Source organism: Mus pahari, chromosome 2, assembly GCF_900095145.1.
Source record: "Mus pahari chromosome 2, PAHARI_EIJ_v1.1, whole genome shotgun sequence".
In the NCBI taxonomy this organism is placed as follows: Eukaryota; Metazoa; Chordata; class Mammalia; order Rodentia; family Muridae; genus Mus; species Mus pahari.
This window is the reverse complement of record NC_034591.1, coordinates 16,224,112-16,245,671: the sequence shown is the minus strand read 5'-3', so window position 1 is coordinate 16,245,671 and position 21,560 is coordinate 16,224,112. Positions and strand designations below refer to the sequence as shown.

At 43.4% G+C, this 21,560-nt stretch overlaps 1 protein-coding gene and 2 pseudogenes across 2 annotated transcripts in view; 2 read left to right on the top strand and 1 right to left on the bottom strand.

The window, feature by feature from the left end:
* The window catches only part of Fbxl13 (F-box and leucine rich repeat protein 13), a 173,101-nt gene that overhangs the window by 48,314 nt on the left and 103,227 nt on the right, over nt 1-21,560 (top strand). For both annotated transcript variants that reach the window (XM_021190074.1, XM_021190073.1), the window contains exons 8-9: nt 14,306-14,401; nt 17,406-17,535. In XM_021190074.1, coding sequence (XP_021045733.1) covers nt 14,306-14,401; nt 17,406-17,535 — 226 coding nt within the window. The remainder of the gene's footprint in view (nt 1-14,305; nt 14,402-17,405; nt 17,536-21,560) is intronic.
* Nucleotides 4,253-5,064, bottom strand: LOC110316012 (annotated as a pseudogene).
* Nucleotides 20,793-20,908, top strand: LOC115063526 (annotated as a pseudogene).

Genomic DNA, 21,560 nt, shown 5'->3' with positions numbered 1-21,560 from the left:
GGGGTGTCAGTGGGAAATCGTGGGGTTTTTTTGTTTGTTTGTTTTTTTGTTTTTTTAGATACATACAGTTAATTGTATAGGTGGGACAAGGAGTGAGAAAGCCATTGAAGTTCATTGGGAATGGATTCCTGAACCATATCGAGGAAGAGTGGAAGGACTGACCGTTAAGCAGAGTTTCCAGTCTGCTGCCTAATAGAGTCTCAGACTCGTCAATGCCCTTAGCCCAGAGCAGGGCTCCCCTGTGCCTTATCCGTGCTTTGCTTTTATCAGTTCTTTGCGTTCCTGAGTCTCACCTACTAACCTAGAGCATTTCCAGATTCTAGATTCCGTTGATCAGATTGCTATTGATAACTTTTTTTCCTGTAAAGAGCCAGAACAGATAGTAAATATTTTCAACTTCACATAACAAAAGACAGTACCTCCTGAGCAAATTGTAGTCTTCAAAAAGTGATCATTTTCTTTTAAACATTAATAAAAGTATTCTCTTCCTGATCATTGGCAAGTATAAAGTCTTTTGAGCCAGGCGTGGTGGTGCACACCTCTAATCCCAGCATTCAGGAGAAAGCAGGAAGGTCAGGAGTTCAAGGCCATTTTTAACTACTTAGCATATTGGTTCTCAACCTGGAAGTTGAATGACTATTTCACAGGGGTCTCCTAAGACCATTGGAAAACACAAATGTTTACATTACATATGTGTAATGTCCAGCCTCAACACAGGATCAGGGTTCTCAACTGGAAGCAGGGCTATCTGGAAGGTAAGAAAACGGACAGGCAGCTTTTGGGGGTACAAGTTGATAGGCAGGTTTCTCTCTCGTGGCTCCCCCCTTGGGTTGGAGGTTGTACACTCATGTGCTCCGTTTCTCACATTCACACACTCCCACACATACCCCACATACCTCACACTCCCCCCACCCCACATGTACACCCCACACACTCCCCTATACACTCCCCCACATACCTCCCCCACTCACCTCCCCCCCACACCCCACATGTACACCACACACACCTCCCATCCCCCCACATGTACACCACACACACCTCCCACCCCCCCACATGTACACCACACACACCTCCCATCCCCCCACATGTACACCACACACACCTCCCACCCCCCCACATGTACACCACACACACCTCCCCCACATACCTTCCATACACACCTCACATTCCCATACACACCTCATACACACCTCACACACTCCCACATACACCTCTCACACACCTCCCACATTCCCACATACACATTCCCCCCCACACACACACCTCACACACACCTCCCCCACCCACCTCCCTCACACATACCTCCCACCCCCCACATGTACAACTCTACACTTCAAACTCACACACACACCTCACACACACCTCCTATATTCCCACACACACACTTCACACACACACACACACCTCCCCCCCACCTCCCACACACATACCTCCCACCCCCCACATGTACAACTCTACACTTCAAACTCACACACACACCTCACACACACCTCCTATATTCCCACACACACACTTCACACACACACACACACCCCCCCCCCCCACCTCCCACACACATACCTCCCACCCCCCACATGTACAACCCCACACTTCAAACTCCCACACACACCTCACACATACCTCCCCCCACCTCTCGAACCTCTCACACAAACTTCACACACCTCTCACACTCCCATACACTTCCCACACACCTACCACACACACACTTCCCACACTCCCACACACCTCCCACACTCCTCCCCCCACTTCACACACACCTTACACACTCCCACACACACCTCATACTCACACACACACACACACCTCGCCCAGTCCCACACACATACCTCACACATACCTCTGTCTGCCCACTCTCCTTTCTCACACACACTCTCTCGCCTTTAACTTGCCCCCGCCTTTTGTTGTTACTTCCAAAAGCAGGTAGAGAGACATTGTACAATCATTACCAAATGTGCCAAGTTCAGAAGAATGATCGCATCTCACAAAGAATTAAGAATTATGATTGTTCCCCAAAGTTTCAAGCCTCCCCTATTCTCAGGCCCATGGCCAAAATAATAATTGCAAACTTATCATTATTTAAGCTTTAACTTTTGACCTCAGAGCTCCGAGGTCAGCTACTTGCATTTTCCTGTGAAGCTCTAATGATAAACGACATGGGCAGAGCTGCCAGGCAGTGGCCAGAAAGGATCAAGTTAACCCTTAACTCAGCATCTCTGCCAGCTTCTGCTTCTGCATGCCGCACACAATGACTCTCCTAAGAGTCACAGCGTTTTAACATAGTCTTACTGGTATAAGGTTTTATGTATTCTATACTCGCTCGCTCATACATTCCCAAAGAAGACCAGGAACCACTCCCAAATATTGTGCAAACTCATTTAATAACCTCAATAGCTTTTTCTTTCCTCGGGTCCCAGTATTGGCTCTGCCTCACTTTCTTAACTTATTCCTAAACATAATTTCTTCAAATTTTCTTTGCAAGTCAAACATTATCTGAAACTACCACTGTGCAGTTATTACATTGTTCCTAAAATGATAGCCCCCAGCATGCACCGGGGCCATTAGGACTGCACTGTGTTGTGGCCCTGTGCCTCAATTTTTGATTGTTTAAGACTCATTCCATCGAAGAAAATCTAGTTTCACAGAACTCACCAAAGCAAGAGAAAGAAATAGGAAAGTCAGATATAATAGAATAATTATACACACCAAGGCTGACTGAAAAGCAGCCTGGCATACACAAATGAAAATTTATACAGCCATTGTCCAGGGCTAAGGTCAGGAGAAATGGAAACAACTTCTTTTTACAAACGGGCTGCTCGCTCATTTGAGACATCACTATCCAGGCCTGCTGTGGGCAGTTCCTTATTTCTGATGGCGGGTCCCCTGGAAGAATGTGTCTCCTACTTCTCCGGGTCCCAGGTGCCATCTATGTCACGGTATGCTCTCCCCAGCACATTTCGACTCATAACAGTAGCAAAATTTCAGTTACAAAGTAGCAATGAAAATAATTTTATGCTGGGGGAGGGTCACCACAACCCGAGGAACTGTAAATCACTGCTTAAGGAAGATTGAGACCTGTAGCATGTAATTATTAAAAAACAATCTATGCCACTGTCGGCTAGGCACTGGCGGTCTCGGTCTGTTCCCAGCCCAGTACGGAGCCCAAGACTGAGACCGTGCCTCTTCCACAAACACTCTGCCCCTCCAGAGCTCTGAGGTCACTCTCTCAGCCTGTGGCCAGCTGATGCAGAACCACTCCGCATTCCCAAGTTCCCGAGGTTAGCTGCGGTGCTGCTCTTGCCAGCTAGCACTTCACTTCATAGAGGCTGCCTCTCCCTCGGAGTTTGGTCCTTGCCCAGTCTTCTTGTTCTAAAGCCTGGGTGAACTCCGCCCCAGGTAATTCACTCCCTCCTGAGTCCCCTGGAATGGAAAACACCAGACAATCTTAGTTTAGAATCAACAGATGACACAACTGCTGGGCGTGGAATCTAATATCCTGAACCATCAACTATTCTGTTAGAATCTAACAGTCCCTGGTCTAGTCCCTGGTCTACATCTTGTTTCCTTTTGCTCCTGCCTTAATTTGCTTGGGCCTTCACACCCTTCTTGGTCCATCACACACACCCATTGCCAGTGCCAGTGCTTTCTCCACCCAGTCCCGGTTCATGGCTCCAGGAAGGGTCAGGGACACACAGGTCTTCCTACCATTGTTGCCCTCATCCTAGAATATCCAGAGATTGTGGTTCAGGCTGTGACACCTGACATGCTGTGGGCTCGAACTGACATTTTAATCTTTTGTTACATCTTGCTTCATATCCATCAATATAAAGGGGCCCTCCCATGTCTTCACCCTTGAGTATCTCGGTGGCAGAAGTCACTCAGACCTACCTACTGGATCCAACTGTCAGAACTTCTGCTTGGGTAAAGGAGAATAAGCCATCCACCCATGGGATCCGCAACCCCCCGCCCCCAGCCTTTCATCTCTTCCTCTTCATATTTTAAGAACTTGATGGGACCCCATTCATTAGTTTGACTTAGTGGCTGGTTTTTTTTTTTCCAGGTAATTTAAAATATGTTTCTCTCAAGTTATACATAATGACTGCAGACAAAATGGTCAAACAGTGTACACGCTGGGATAAGAGTATCAGATGGTCAATGGGCCAAAATCAGTGGAATTTAGAAAATACACTTAACTCTGAAGTAGACAGACAGACAGACAGACAGACAGACAGAAGGTTTTAAAGAATAGCACGGTCTAGTCATCGTCAGAATCAGAATCATATTTCTTTCCTCAGATAGTTTTCTTTTCCAGCTTTGTGAAGTTTGTCCCAAATTTCTTTTGGCTCTGAAATGGTGTCTCCATTAAATTTCCACTGTAATTGATAACATCAGAACAACCAAGTCTCCATTCTAAAGTTTCTGTAGTGAAGTCATCTGTATTTCCTAGGTCGGTGAATCCAACAACATAATCTTGTGTCCTGCCATCTGTCAAGAGAGCTAGTGTGGGGATGACCTTGATCCGCAGTCTCTCACAGAGGAATGGTGCCTTTTCCACATTCAGTTTCAAAAACTTGGTTTCAAGATGGTTTTTGGCCAGAATTGCCAAATGTCTGTCTAGTATTTTACACCTGAATGTGGTGTCTCTGTAGAAATGGCAACCACTTTCTCACTTTCCTTGACTTCTTGGAAGAAGTCTCTCTCGCTGCTGATTTCTCTGTGCTCCCCGTGCCCTTTGGAAAGCCACTCTTGTTTCTGCTGCTGAGCCTTCCTGAGCGCCGCCAGTCTCTTCTCTTTGAGCAGCTCCAGTTCATCTTCACCAACCTGATCCAGTTTCTGAATTTCAGAGTCCAAGTGATTTTCCACTAGCTTAGCAGCCTGGAGGAACTGGTTCCCTAGGACTTCTGAGATCATGTCGATGGATCCATTACCTTCCATTTTTCTAAGTGGTCTTGGTGCTGGACTATTGGTGAAGCCTACGGAGGGAGGAAGCCGCAGATCAGGAATACCGACCAGGTTCACACAGGTTTCAACCTCGCAGCAATTGTTAAGGGCAGCGAAGGGGCTGTTAACTCCCTAGTGGCTGGTTCTTGCAGAAGGACTTGGCTGGTGTATTTTGCTGGTTAGACTGTCATCTTGGCACAAGCTACATTCATCTGGGATGAAGGAATCTTTATGGAGGGCACAGTGTTCCTCCATGGTCTCTGTTTCAGTTCCTGCCTTGGCTTCTCTTAGTGATGTCCTGTGATGGGATGTGGAAGTCAAAGTCCCGCTAAAGGCTCTCTTCCTTGGCCAATGTATGGCAGCAGTGGAAAGCAAGCTGTGGCAAATGCTCACTATCCACTTGCTGAGGTGGCGGTAGTCATCTATAGATGCTCACAGTCCCATGATTCTGAGACACATACACTATGCCTAATTTTGAAGATTTGTACCTTTCCCCCATCTTCAGTGCCAGTTGCATCTGGCTTGGTTTCGCAAACAGGGATTTCGAACATGCTATGCATATGTAACCAGGCAGACCAACAGACAGGAAGGGGCTCTGGTAGTGCCAGAGAGCGGATCTGTCATGAAGTCCTCTTGTGAGCCGGCTTCTCCAATGTCAGTGTATGGGAACTCTCTCTGCTCAGCATCTCCCAGTTCTTGCTGCTCTCGTGTGGAGCATGTGTGCTGATACTCTGATGCCAACCTGATTCCAGACTATGGGAGAAGAGCGTTAGTTCTTATGAACACCACACATGGAAAGCACGTCATCTTTTGTAGAGCATCATAGACTCTTAACCTTGGAGCTTCTGCTCTAGAAGGCACCAGGGGATTTTCTTTACAGAGAGCAGAAGTCCAAGGACCCTGCTTTTGTCATTTAAGGTCAAATGTCTGGCGTGCTTCTGGGGCTTCCGAGTATCGCCAACATTCTACAAACTGCCCACGAGGAGAGCGTCCTCCTTATCCTCTGAGCGCTCACTCTCACTACACAAGTCAGGAGGGAGCAGAGGGCTGCAGGTTTGAAGAGGTGCAGGCTCTTGGTTGACTCTTACAGCTGCTTCTGTAACTTTAACTTGGATCAATGGCACCCCGACCCCCTCTGTTTCCAGGTGCTGGCATCCTTGTACCTATAACCTCTTTTTTGCTGTCTTTCGCCTCTTACTCTGGAGTTTCCCCTCTCATCTTTTGTTTTCTCTATACTCCCCACCATTTCTCCTGAGATGTGCCCTTTCAGTCCCCTTTCTCACTCCGTTCTTAATGGATGTCTAGATGCTCTACTGTCTCCTGAGACCCACAGTCCCCAGGCACAGAGCAGGCACTGAGTCGTTAACAGAATTGATAGCCTCCGATCTCATAGTCTTTAAGTGGTGTATACTTTTCTTAAAACCCCTCTTTTTCTCTGTGCCACATCTTGTCACTTTTCTGGCTTACATGGAATAACCCAACTGCTGATTATCTATGGAACTAAGTTCCTCACCCTGACATTCTTCCCAGGAGCTATGTTGGCAGCAGCCAGGGTTGCATGTGGAATTAATTTCTAGCATTTCCAAGGGTTATTGCATATGAACATTTGAAAATTCTTTATACATTATGTAATGATGGCCCCATTCCTTAGGAAAAAGTAGAGGTTTGTGGTAATGAGTAGTAAAGTCTGAAATAGCTTATTCCATATTCCAATGTGGACCCCTCCCCCTTCTTTTCAGATATCTCTGGGCAACTCTATATGGAATTCACGAGGTGTGACATTGTGAAATAGTCACCTAATAGGTGAATGTTACATGAGCTAATGAGTGAGTAATGCACTGGACACTGGGACAAGTGTCAATGCACACACACTGGGAAAGGTATTATACAGTTGTCCTCTTTACTAGGTAAACAACCTAGTACAGCAGTTATGTGAAAACCCAAATCCATTCATGCAAGAATTGAACATCCAAATGATGCATAGGCTCCATTTAGATGTGTGTTTTGTTGTTATTGTTGCTATAATTAATATCCTATTAGAACTTATAGTTGAGGATGATTTAATCCTAAAATGTGGGTAAAATAAACTTTTCAAGTTTGCTAATAAAAATCAGATAGTAATAAGACTTGAGAGGAATCCCAGTGGGTAAAGAGCTTGGTGCGCATGCGTGAAGACTGGAATTTAGATCCTCAGCACCAACCCAGCAAGCTAAGTGTGTAGTGTGTGCATTTGCAAGCCCAGTGCTGGGGGCAAAGATGGGCAGACCCTGGGGACGAGTCGCAGGCAGTCTAGACAAAAAGGAGACTTCGAAGTTCATTGAAAGACTCTGTCGTAAGCAAGTAAGTAAATAAATGTGGGGAAGTAGTCAAGGAAGACATCCTAATACCAATCTATTGCCTCTAAATGTGCCTATATGTGCAAGACCACACACACACACACACACACACACACACATACACACACACACACAGCCTTCCCAGCGACACAGTGGCAATACATAAACAAAATGTGAAGGTTTTACCTTCTTTTCCGTATTTAGATGCATGAAAGTTTTACATTCTGATGAAGTCTGATTTATCTTTTCCTGTGTTGCTTTCGCTTTGGACATCACAGGACTTGCTTTTATGTTTTCTCCTAAGAATTGTATAGCTTTACTTCTTCTGTTTAGGTCTTTGATCCATTTGGGGTAAGTTTTTTAATTTATTATTATTATTATTATTATTATTATTATTAATATGGAAGTAGGTATAGAAGAGTGTCCCATATCCATTTTTTTTTCTATTTCAGTGTCCAGCACAGTGAGAAACTGGTCTTCCTCGGTAGGGTGGTTTGGTCTAGCTGTGGATGAATGTGTCTGTTTCTGGATTCTCCATCTCATGTGCTGTATGCCTGATCTGGGACTTAGTGTTTGAGTTTTGCAGCTTTGTAGTTAAGTGTGAAGTCAGGAAATGTGACCTCTCCAGCTGTTTTGAGATTTGCAAATTTGAAGACTGGCTTCCATTTTTATACAAGGAGCCTTTGGAAATTTGACAGATTTGATGGAGTCTGTGGACTTTAGGTAGAACTGACACCTTGGCATTTTTACTGTTCATAGTGTCTTTGGTAGGATTGTCTTGTAAGGTCTCAATTGTGTGCATTTAGTGTTTACATCACCGGCAGTTGTACAAACCTGGTTTAGTTCCTCTTAGGGTTACTGTGCCTTCCAATTCACAGGCACAGACTGTTGTTCTCTGCCATCTCCAGTTCCTGTTGTTCTCTGCCATCTCCAGTTCCTGTTGTTCTCTGCCATCTCCAGTTCCTGTNCTGTTGTTCTCTGCCATCTCCAGTTCCTGTTGTTCTCTGCCATCTCCAGTTCCTGTTGTTCTCTGCCATCTCCAGTTCCTGTCAGCGGTGTTTCCTCACATTGGGCGGGTGTGAGGGCTACCCTTTCACCTTCTTAGTTGAAATTATTCCTATGAATTTTATTCAAAAGTGAGACTGTAAGCTCCTTCAGACATGCAGGGAAATCTAATGAACAGCAGTGTGCTCACCCCCTGGCGTAGCCCAGCAAGCATAGCACATGGAATTAAAGTCTCCTGATGGCCTTTTCCCTGCTTTCTTGAATTAGTGTTTGCTATTCCACAGGACAATACAGAACCTCCCAAGTGTGTCTCCGTCCTAATCTTGAGAACCTTTGAATGTGCCACCTTACATGGCACAATCCTTTTTTTCAGATGTGACTAAGGGTCTAGAGGTGGGACAGTTAGCCTGGATTATCAGGACACCTCTCCTGAAATGTCAGGATCCCTGTAAAGAAAAGAGAGAATCGGGGTTTCTTGCAATATTCCTTTCCAAGGGCTGGGTGAGCTCTAGGGACTCTAACTTTTGTGACCCAGAGACATAAGTTACCCAGGATCTTCCTACAGGGAAGCCGTGTGACTTTTGTGGGAGAAAAGAGGTTTATTTATTTATTTATTCACTTATTATTGAGAGAAGGGTGTCTCAATAAATACTAGAGGTCCCGAAACTCACAACCCCCTGTCTCTTCAAGTGATGTGATGGCAGATAAAATGCCAGCTAATCCAGTTCGTTGTCCTTTTGGACCAGATCAGTTACCCAGGTACAGATCTGATCCCGGGGGTTTGTCAACAGTAAAATACTCTTCAAGGGTTAACTGTCTTACCTCTTTTTTTTTTTTTTAAATTATTTATTTGGGGCTGGAGAGATGGCTCAGCGGTTAAGAGCATTGACTGCTATTCCACAGGTTCTGAGTTCAAATCCCAGCAACTTATATATAATAAATAAATAAATCTTAAAAAAAAAAGAATTATTTATTTAATATACATGAGTATGCTGTAGCTGTCTTCAGACACATGAGAAGAGGGCATCAGATTCCATTACAGATGGTTGTGAGCCACCATGTGGTTGCTGGGAATTGAACTCAGGACCTCTGGGAGAACAGTCCATGCTCTTAACCGCTGAGCCGTCTCTCCAGCCCTGTCTCACCTCTCACCGTGAGCTTCCCATATCATGCCAGCCAGCGCCTTTCCAGGAGAGCCGAGAGATGTGGAGAGATTGATTGTCCCGCTCCCGTCTACCAGGTACTGAGGTGTTATCACCACGGGTCAGTCAGGTTCTCCTGGTGGCTCTGCGGCCATGGTGCTGGGCGCTCACCCACCATTGGACATCTCTAGTAAAGTGTCTGGATAATCGCTTTTATTAAAGTAAGTCTTCATAAGATTTTAAAATTTACCTAAATTATAATAGCCAAATGAATAAAAATGAGATGTTTATACTCAAGGAAAATATCAGAGCAAAAGGCGTTGTTAAGCTGTGATTTTTGTCTTCTAACTGGTGAATTTTCAATAACTGATTGCCTTTTCCTGGGTGAAGTGATATCAGCGTGCCTATAATCCCTGCATTGGGGAGACTGAGATAGGAAGATCAGGAATGGCTAGCCTGGGCTACATAAGACTCTATTCAGAAAAAAGGAAAAAGCCACATGTGACTATTGATGTACTTGGGTTCCTATTTCATTTTATAGGTAGTCATATTTTATAGACTTTTTTCTTCCTGCCTTTTTAAAAAGTGAGTTTTAACACTTTCCTACATTCATGTTTAGAAAATTTACAATATTTTCCTGCCATTTCAATGATTACCCGTTTTTAAAATACATGCTTCTTTAAAAAAACATAATTGTGTTCTTTGAAATTTCTTACATATATGTAATGTGTTCTACTACTCTCTCCCCTGCTTTCACATTCTCCTGTCTCCCTTCCGTCCCTACTAACCCTGCCCTCGAGATCAATACCACTTGCTTTCCCCAGATTCATGACTTTTGTCTTTGTTTTGTGACTCGCTCAGTTTACCCAGAGACATCCGCGTGAGCACTAGGTTGGAACCATCCACAGGTGAGGCCACTAGTGGACACACAACTGAAGACCATGACACCCCCTCTCCCCCTCTCACACAGTGCAGCAGTGACTGCAGGCGCCTGAGCTGTTCCGCCCATGCCGAGGTGTTGACAGGCCCGTTTTCTGTGCAGACCCAGCACGGACATCTGCAGCTGCTGAGAGTTCGTGTCCTGCCAGATGCAGTTAGCTATTCATCGCCCTTCCGTATCTTGCAGCTTTTGCATTCTTCCTGCCTCTCTTCCGTGCATCCTCTGAGACCATGGTATAAATACACTGATTAGGGATAGGCCCTCTGCCATCACTTATTCTCGGCATTCTGAAATCTCTGCGCTCACCAGTGTTCACTAGAAAGAGCATTCTCTCATTAAGGCCAAGAGCAGCTGTAAAAGTTCCGGCTTTTCTATACCTGCCCTTGTTCCTGAATAATGACATGGAGACCTTGATATTTATTAAAAGGCTTCAAGCACTACAGCTGGGCAGATTCTGATCTATTCTAACCCGACTACGTTGCCCAGGCCTACTTCCCCAGCCATGAGGGGTTACATGCAGTCTTCATCTCCTTTGGCACCGCCTCCTTCTCCCGGTAGACTCCTTGGTCTCCTCCAAGAACCTCAGCCTGTCTTAGGGCTCCGAAGTCCCGCCTTCTCTCCTGTCAGCTATAGGCTGATCAGCTCTTTATTTACCAATCAGAAGACGATGAAGAACAATGTTTTACAAAAAACCGAGTCGAGAAATGCTTCTTAATAAGGACAATAGACAATGAAGGAGCTAGAGAAAGTAGCCAAGGAGCTGAAGGGTCAATATGAACTAACCAGTACCCCCAGAGCTTCTTAGAACTAAACCACCAATCAATGAAAACACATGGTGGAACTTGTGGTTCTAGCTGTATATGTAGCAGAGGATGGCCCAGTCAGCCATCAATGGGAGGAGAGACCCTAGGTCCTGTAAAGGTTCTATGTCCCAGTATAGGGGAATCCCGGCTGCATCCAGGTCTCTGGGTACAGAAATTATTAGCATTTGAATACACAGTGCACAAAAACACCCACCGCAAGTAGCATTTGTCTATGAGTGTAAATGTAAATATTCAGAAGGCGATTTGAGAAGTATGGAGTGCTTCCTGAGTTTTCGGGTCCTCCTCCCTCCAGGGCTATACTTCTTTGTATTGTTTAAACCGAAGCCAGCACAACATGCATACTTTTTGGGCAATACCAATGTGAATGAATAGGTATAGTTTTCTTCCCGAGCGAAAACCGAATTTACAATATTTTAGTCGTGATTGCTCTCTCCACTCTTAGGTTATTATCATCTCGTGTTTAGTCTCTTTAAAGTTTGAGAGAGAGCGTGCAGGTGCTGAAGAGGCCAGCAGAGGGCAGTGGATCCCCTGGAGTGGAGGTTACCGTTGTAAGCCACCCAAATTGGGTCCTCAAGCTCAGCAAAGCATTCTTAACTGCTGAGCAGTCTCTCATCTAATGCTTTAGTCACACTGCTGTTTTACAAGGTTGGCGTGGTTAGCTATGTACTGGTTAGATTCTTTGCCCATCATGAGCTATTTGTATCCCCCACCCTCACCCCTTTTGGGATTTCAGTATTCTTCGGAAATTTTCTTTGTGGAGGTTCTAAGTGAGGGCAAACTGAAACGTTGTTTTAGATTGTGTACTCACCGGCCTTTCTTGGGTTGTGATTTACAGTTGTGCTACGTAGCACCTGAGACTGATCGCCCTTTTTGTTGCACTCTGTGATGATTGGTGTTACATGTCAGATCTGGGCTCACCTCAAGGCACACTAGCAAGGGATGGTTTAGCTGCTGAAGTACCTGTGAGGGGCTATGTTAATTAGGTTGGTAGATCTGGGGAAGACCTAAAAGGTGGGAGGTGCCCTTCCCTGTGAGTGAGTCCTGGGCTGTATAAAAAGGAGAATGCTGACTGAGCGCGTGCATTTGCTTTCTATGGCTTCCTGTGTATGTCACATTGATCAGCAGCTGTCTTCCCTGCCATGGTGGAGTGTACCCTGATACTATGAGCTCTATTTCTTCTTTAAGCTGCTTTTGCCAGGGTAATTTATCACACTAGCAGGGAAAGAATTCAGCTACCACACAAGCATCATTCCTTTGTAAGCATTTTATCTCTGGTTACATTACAATGTTGTTGTTGTTGTTATTTTTGACTGTTTGCAATTTCACTAGGCTGCCAGATTTTTTTTTTTTTCTCGAACATTTTAATCTGCGGTTATTTTTGGATTTTACTTAGGATCTATTTCCCTTGGAATTCTGTAAAGATGTATGTTATATGTTTTCATGCTATGTAATGTGTCTTAGTCTCATTTGTCTTTTTTTTTATTTTCTAATCTCTTTGTGCTTTATTTTTCTATTTTCTCAGATACATATTCCAGTTTATTTTCTACTGCTTCAACTCACCCATTGAATTTTTAATTTCAATAACTGTTTGTAATTCATCTGAATTTTATTTTTAAAGGTGTGTGTGTGTGTGTGTGTGTGTGTGTGTGTCCGTGCTTGCACTTAAAGAGGGTATGGGAGTCTTCCATGAGCTGGAGTTAAGATTGTGAGTTGCCTGATGTGGGTGCTGGGAGGTCTTCTGGAAGAGCAACAAGGGTTCTTAGCCACAGAGTGCACGCTCCCTCTCTCTGTATTGATTACCTTAAACTTAAAACTTAAAAGTTTTATAACCACAGTCTGATAGTGATGTTTTCATTTCTGTTTACTCTTCCTGGATTTTCTCCCTCATGTTGGTTAGCCTTTAGTTTTATTTGGGCTTAATCTGTGGCAGTTTTGTAATGCTTGGCTGCAGTTTGTGTCTCCTTAGAGAAAATGATTTATTTCTGACCAATGTCGCAGGATTATTTTCAATTTGGAACCATGTTTCACGCTAATATATCAAATCCAGCTGCAAAGATCATAAATTTCAGGTGGATTCCGTAAACAGTTAAAGCAGGCATGGCAGCTGGTCTTTGCTTACCAATTCTTCGGGGGAGGGTTTAATTTTATTTTTATTGCAACGGCACTATAATGTGCAGTGTGTGCCTCTGTTGGGTAAGCGTGCTGACCCTCTCCTGTGTCTGCATAGGCGTACTGAGCTCCTGGGTCATGAACCATCCCTGTTGCCTTCCAGATACTTGCACCAGGACTACCTGTCAGTCTGTATTTATAAACTTCCTTTACTTAAAAAAAATTCAAGTTGTCTTAGTATTTATTGATGTTTGGTATCAAGAGTATTTTTTTCTAATCTACTACTTATCCAGAGATGGAAAGCAGATGGGTTTATTGAGCTTCCCTAAGAATATCATAACTTTAGGAAAATGCAGTTCATCTCAGCAATTATTAAATGAGTTCCGTGTTTTAGCTGCTAATTAGAGAAAAATTACTACCTTTCTTCCAGAGTACTTCCTTCATTCAGAAAACAAGTATGCTCATCTTTTTGCTATCTTTCTGTAGCTATCAGTTTGAACTATCACATAGTCATATTTTCAAGAGGTTTATATAAAACCCTTTATACAGAGTTTGCAGCTCAATAGTAATAAAATATTGTAAAGAACTGTGAACAGAGACTACATTATAGAGTTCCACATAGTACTTTGTTTAATTCATTGTAAGAATATAGTTTATGAAATTAAAAAATTAAAAAATTCCCAGATTCATGTTTATAAGAGTCTGAGGAAGCTGAGCAGTGGTGGTACACACCTTTAATCCTAGCACTTGGGAGGCAGAGACAGGCGGATTTCTGAGTTCGAGGCCAACCTGGTCTACAGAGTGAGTTCCAGGACAGCCAGGTCTATACAGAGAAACCCTGTCTCAAAAAACCAAACCAAACCAAACCAAAACTTCCTCCCTTGAAATGTAACTCTAGCCTTATCTAATATACAGAAGGTATTGCTGTTATTAACACACACACACACAATGGAAGAACTACACCAAAATTCAGGTTTCAGTCAAAATGATGTTTTTCTTCTCTGTGTTTAGATTTTCTTGTACCTCACCTTTAAAGACATGATGGCGTGCAGTCGAGTCAACCGCTCCTGGATGGCGATGATTCAGAGAGGGTCCTTGTGGAGCTCTGTGAGTAGCCGTGCGGTCACTGTGATCTTCTCATGGGCAAAGCCCTGTAGTGAGGGGCTTCCTTCCTGCGCCTCCACCCTTCTCTGCGGCCATCAGCAGAAATTGCTTTTTGTTTGTGTTTTTGGTTTGTTGGCTGTTTGGTTTTGCTCAACACAAACCTGGAGGAAGAGGCAGAAATATAGAGTAACATTATCTTAAGAGATGTATCTGAATTTTAAATTTTAAATGGTGGAATATGTGAGTTGGATATTATTTTTAGACTGAAGCAAAGACCCATTTTGTTGGGTAAGTTATACCTCACCCTTGCTTCATTATTTGTCAACTTATTCCTGCTGACGAAGACAGGTTCTATGTTGAGTTCTTACTATGAGAAAGAAAACTTTTGAAAAGGAAGCATTTGAGCAATAATCCCAGCACTCAAGAGTGATGCAGGCAAAGCTCTGAGTTCGAGGCCAGCCTGGTCTACTTAGTAAGTTCCAGGACAGCCAGGGCTACATAGTGAGACACTGTCTTAACCCTTCCTACCCCTCGAAAAGAAAAGGAAAAGGAAAAAGAAAAAGAAAAAAATTCTTTATTATTATTTTTTATAATTATTTCATGTGTATGGGTATTTTGTCTCCATCTGTGTACCACCTGCATGCCTGGTACCTGCCATGCCAGAAGAGGCATTATAGTCTTCGAGTTTCAGAGGATTGTAAGTCATCTCATGACTGCTAGGAACTGAGCCAGGCTTCTCTGGAAGAGCAGCCAGTGCACTTAACCACTGAGCCATCTTTCTAACCCTGACCGGGGGTGGGGGGGAGGGTACAGTTAGAGTGTAGGATTTGTAATTACCATCTTATAGCTCATAACAGTAAGGTCAGTTCTGAAACAGAGAAGGAGTTTCCTTGGTGAACATGGCTGGTGGCATGTAGAACCCATGAGAGAGAGTGTTTATATGGATTTTGAGTAGTCAGGGCTGATAGATAAATGGGAAAATTAATAAACAGATACTGACAATATTTTTAGCTGTAAGTTTAAGCTTTTGTTTGAAGCACCCACGGTTTGAACACTTGATTTCTTATTTCACTTTCTCACTGCCTCCTTATAATTGTGCCACACTTGAAAACTCACAGGGAAATTAAGAAACTTGTTACTTTAAACCATCTTATTCCCTGAGTGTGATCCCGAGATCAATAGCATCAGCATTACCAGAGATCCTGTGGGAGATCCGAACTTGTAGCCACCCCCCCTCCTCCCCACTCATGCTCTGTTTCCTGAACTCAGGAGTAGCGATCAACAGTCTGTCTTCACAATCCTTCCAGGTGATCAGTTGTAGGCTCAAGTTTTAGAATTGATTTCTTAAACTCAAAGCCAAGACAGGCGTGTCTACTTTGTTAGCACCTCAGCATAGGGCTCTGCGTGAGAACAGTACAACAGGACAGTCAGGAGTGGATGGTGTCCTGACGGGGATGAATGGATGTGCACGGAGCTGACCTTCATCTGGAGTTGCTGGCACCTTTCCCTCTCCTCTTAGTTTCTATGAAAAAGAGGAACAGATTTTGTACCTAGTGCCTGGCCACCTGGCCGCAGGTCAGCTCCAGTCTGTGGTATCATCAGTCTTGCAGTCATTATCAGTGAGGGAAAGGGATAAAGTCAGCTATGAACTAACTTTAGAAAACAGGGAAAATAAGAAAAATTACAGTTCCTGAACCTTGGCTGACAGCATAAGTGATCCCAGTTGTTGAGATTACAGCATCATTCACAGACATATGAAGTCTCCAAGGGACAACGTAGGCTTCATTTTTACTGTTGGCCCCAAGACTTCTCAGAGTCTCTTTGGAATGAGAAGTACAGTTGTTTCCAGCTTATAAAAAGAGTATAGAAATAGTCTTAGGGGACAAGGATACAATAAAAACAGCAGCCTAGAAGTTCATGTCAGAAAATGCCAGGCTGTGTGTACGAGTGTCTTGTGTGCACGCATGTCTTATGATTTAAGCTCAGCCTGCCCTGTCCCAGGCTTTTCCTGCCTAGATAGACATTGCTGGTTTGCCCATTTACAAGTGAGAAAAACAAATTAGCTAAGGAGTAGCCCACATTAGCAAGTGCCTGGGTTAGAATTCAAGCCGTAGTCTGCCCATCCACAGTGTGTGCTCTTAATTACTATAAGGAGACCCATCACCTGCCACTCACCTTCCTTCTAATCTGTGGCACAGGCCCTCTGCTCGCCAGTCTCTTTGAGAATGAAATCTTGAGTTCTGAGAAGCCACTCTCATCAGAAGAATGGCATCAAGTAATGTCAGGAAGTCAGTTTGTCATGGAATTCCTAGATAAGGAATGTTGTCTCTGGACTGAGAGAGAGCCCAGTGTAGCTGGGTGAGGTTGGTTTGCATATTCTTTCTCTGTATTATGTTCTTTTGCCTCGAGTTCAACTCCTGTCCAGTGTTATACTGTATGTCTCCCCATTTACTTAATCAGTTTTATTGGAAGACATTAGGTTGTCTCCTCTTGCTGCTAAAATCCTGCTCCTTGTTTTTATATACATGCCCATGCCTGTAAATTCTTGCCTGATAATCGCAAAACATATGTGAGATTAAAGAGTACTTGCTCTTAGAAACTTTGAGAGCTCTCTCAGGTTTTTGATATGTGAGATTTCCTTGTTTTTCTGCTCTGTATGTCTTAGCTCACCAAGGCCTGGGGGCTGTGTGTACGCCGAGTGAGGAGTTCAGTGATGGGGTGCTTGTCTAGCATGCATGCGGTGTTTGATCCCTAACTAGAAAAAAGCGTTTATAGTTTTTACCCTAGTGTACTGGCCTAATCTAATAGTTCTGGAAGCGTGTTTGCAAGTATAGTCCTTATCTTGTGGGATTTGCACATCGGTGTACTCTGACATTATCAGTTTCTTTTCTCATTTGGAAATGAATCTAAGAAGAGCTTCTAGTATTTGATGCTTTAAAATGTTTAAAAATTTTATACAAAATAGCTTTTTTTTTATTTCTTAATGCTTTTTATTTATCCCCTTTAGATTGATTTTTCCACAGTTAAAAACATTGCAGATAGATGTGTGGTAACCACTTTACAAAAGTGGCGTCTAAATGTGCTGCGTTTAAACTTCCGAGGCTGCGACTTCCGAACAAAAACCTTGAAAGCTGTCAGTAAGTATGCTTGCCCCCGGGGCCTGCCTTGTTCTCTTGTATCCAAAGTGAGAAAATTGTTAAGGGGAAATGTTATGTATAATAATTAAAAAAAAAATCAATCCATGCTATTGCCGGTTATGCTCTAGTAACCCAGTTTCCCCTCCCCCATTGGGAGCTGCAAGCTGCCATCTTCCCTGTTTCCACGTGGTTTACCTGCCTCCGAACTGCTCATGTCTTCCCATCCATCCATCTGACCCCTGCGGCTAGCTGTCACAAATCCCTGTAACTCAGTAAAATCAAAACTCTAGGGGCTTGTAAAGTCAGATTTATCACAGCAAATTTTCAACCCACAGAATGCCCATACAATGAATGTAGAGCCAACTGATATTGATACAAGCTGCCCACCTAGGTTGGACAGATTGCCCTACAATACTCTATTATTCTTCTATGATATTAATAACTACCTGTGGCTATTTCAAGCCACTTGGATCTGATTCTTCGTCTTCCTCCATCTTCTCTGTCTCTCTGTCTGTCCCCTGTCCTCTCTCTCTGAAACTCTCAGCCCCGCCTTCCTTTTTCATTGCCCAATCACAAACTCTAGTCTTATAGTTCACCTGTGTATTGACTTCAGTCCACACAGAAACACCAGCATTGTCACATTGTGTGCTTCAGGAATTGGTCCTTTGTGCATTCTTCTCGATCAATTTTTCCCTTTTGTCTAGAATTCATGTATGCATAATCAATTTGTCTGTTAAGGATATAAGAGTATCTTCTCATTTTAACAAAATCTGACAGTTGGCATTAATGGTAGCTCTCTTTGTCTCCTCAAACCATCCACCCACTTAGGAAGGGTTCCTGTGCTGGGTGTGGTGGCACATGCCTTTAATCTCAGCACTTGAGACGCAGAGGCAGGTGGATTTCTGAGTTCGAGGCCAGCCTGGTCTACAGAGTGAGTTCCAGGACAGCCAGGGCTATACAAAGAAACCCTGTCCCCCCCCGAAAAAAACCCCCAAAACAAAAAAAAATGGAAGGGTTCCTGTGTTTATCAGCTTTTCTAAAACCACATTGACATACATATGAGTTTAAAGTGAATATCACTAGCTGTCTCTTGTGAGGCTATGCCAATGCCTGGCAAATACAGAAGTAGATGCTCACAGTCATCTATTGGATGGAACACAGGACCCCCAAGAGAGGAGCTAGAGAAATTACCGAAGTAGCTGAAGGGGTCTGCAACTCTATAGGAGGAACAACAATATGAACTAACCAGCACCCCCAGAGCTCGTGTCTCTAGCTGCATATGTAGCAGAAGGTGGCCTAATCGGCCATCATTGGGAAGAGAGGCCCCTTGGTCTTGTGAAGATCATATGCCCCAGTACAGGGGAATGCCAGGGCCAGGAAGCAGGAGTGGGTGGGTAGGGGAACAGGGTGGGGGGAGGGTATAGGGGACTTTTGGGATAGCATTTGAAATGTAAACGAAGAAAATATCTAATAAAAATTGTTTTTGAAAAAAATAAAGTGAATATCACTGACATGATGATGAATATCACCAACATTATGTTCTTCGGGTTCCTGTTTTCTCCTCACTGTTAGACCTGAAGATTTTTTTTTTTTTTCCGAGACAGGGTTTCTCTGTATAGTCCTGGCTATCCTGGAACTCACTCTATAGACCAGGCTGGCCTCAAACTCAGAAATCCACCTGCCTCTGCCTCCCAAGTGCTGGGATTAAAGGCGTGCACACCACTGCCCAGCAGCCCTGAAGATTTTAAAGTACAGTTTTATCTTGCAGCATAAAGATAATCACATTGTTTGCATTTCCCTTTATCTTGGGAATCTTTCTGTGTCACTACATCTAGGTTGACTAAATTCTTTTTGACGACTGTAAAATAATCTCTATATTAGATGGACCATAATTTATTTACCTGATTTCTTGCTGAGGACCATTGACATTATTTCCCATTTTCCCAGGTGCCTTAGGCGTGCACCGTGTTTTTTGTTCCTACTCAGAGTATTTAGTCAACTGAGTGCAGATAATGAGAAAGAACTCCGTCCATGTATTTAACATCTCACTTTCAGATCAGTGTAACAATAGTAAAAGCAAAAGGCAAATTGCAGAGCGACACACACACATTTATTCCCTGCATATAACTTAAATCATATGATGATTCAATTCAAAAAATGATAAGCATACACCTTAATTCTTATTTTGAAACAATTGCAATGATGTATACATCTGTGGTAACATAAAAGACATGCATGGGAATAAAACGCTCCATGTCCATCATGTGGGGCTGGGGGTTGGGGGAGGCTGGGGCAAGTTTGGTGAAACAGGGAAGAAACGGACAAGGGGTTCAAATGTGTGTTTACATTGTTTTTATAGATAAGTACATTGTAGAAAAATGACTCATTTGGATTGGTTGCTGCTGGTACTGAAGAAAATGTATAGCTCTATGAGTGGTTGTGTTGTAGTAGAACCCATCTTACACTTTCTTCCTGGTTGGCATGGTTTGGCCATCCATTCTGATCATTTGCTTTCACCGACAGTTTAATGTCCACTCATTCCTATTCTTGAACGTTTTCCCTCACTTTGGTTTTGTTGCTTAGGACCTCCTTTGATGGATTGAAAGGGGGCATGGATATGTAGTTTGCTGGTAGTATAGCTGTCTCCCCCCTTTCCCCCTGCTTTTACTGAGAATAATATTAGTATTATCACACTCTGCAATCTCATGGATATGCTCCATGGAGGAAGTGAATGTTGTTCTTGCTTTCTCAGAAGCCATTTCTGCATGTCTGTTTCATATTCAATCTGGTCATGTCACTCTATGGTTCTTAACTTCTGATGCGCCAAGACCATTTCTGATTTATTTTCTAGGAACATTATAGATTTTGTTTCTTGGTTTTTAAGGCAGCCTCTCTCTATGGAGCCCTGGCTGTCCTGGAACTTAGTCCAGACTGGCCTCAAATTCAAACCCCTCCCTCCTGGCTGCTGGAGTTAAAGGCATATGCTACCAAACCTGGCTCATATAACACATTTATGAAAAGCAATCATTATTTTGGATATGATAGAGAGAAATTGAACATTTCTTATTCCATCATCTGAGCTGATTGCTTTTAGTAGTCTTAAAGGTAGATAAATTAATTATAAACCTTACTCTGTTTCTATCTTTTTATTTACCTTCACATATATCTCAATACATATAAGAAATACATATAAAATATACTGTTTACTAAATCTATAATTTTTGAATAAAGAAAGTAAGCTCAAGAAGTAACATTTATCTGCCCCTAGAGATGGCAGGTGTGGCTGCTGTGTCTGTCACATGTGTGTTAACATGTGGCAGAGAGGAGAAGGGCTCAGTGCTCTGAACAGCGGAATGATCAGTAGCTTAACATTCTCTGAAAAAAAGCAAGCTTGAGACAACCATCAGTCTGGTGACTGCCAGTCTGGTACTGCTCAGGACCAGGGGGTTCCTAGCATGGGAAGCAAGCTGACGACTTGAAGAACCCCACTCTGGACCCCAGGGCCCTGGTGGGAGTGAACCCATGATAGATGACCTTAACATGGGGCCATGAAGGTTGGCTGAAGGAGTTGTGAACCTGAGATGACCACCAGTCTGGCACCTTGCTGGCCTGGGTGGCAGACCATGCCTAAGATGACCCCTGCCCAGTGCCACCAAAAAAAGCCCAGGATCAGATGGGTTTAGTGCAGAGTTCTATCAGACCTTCAAAGAAGACCTTATTTCAATTCTCCTCAAGCTATTACACAAAATAGAAACACAAGGTACTCTACCCAATTCATTCTATGAAGCCACAGTTATTCTGATACCTAAACCACATAAAGACCCAACAAAGAAAGAAAACTTCAGACCAATTTCCCTTATGAATATCGATGCAAAAATACTCAATAAAATTCTCATAAACTGAACCTAAGAACACATCAAAATGATCATCCATCATGACCAAGTAGGCTTCATCCCAGGGATGCAGGGATGGTTTAATGTATGGAAATCCACCAATGTAATCCACTATATAAACAAACTCAAAGA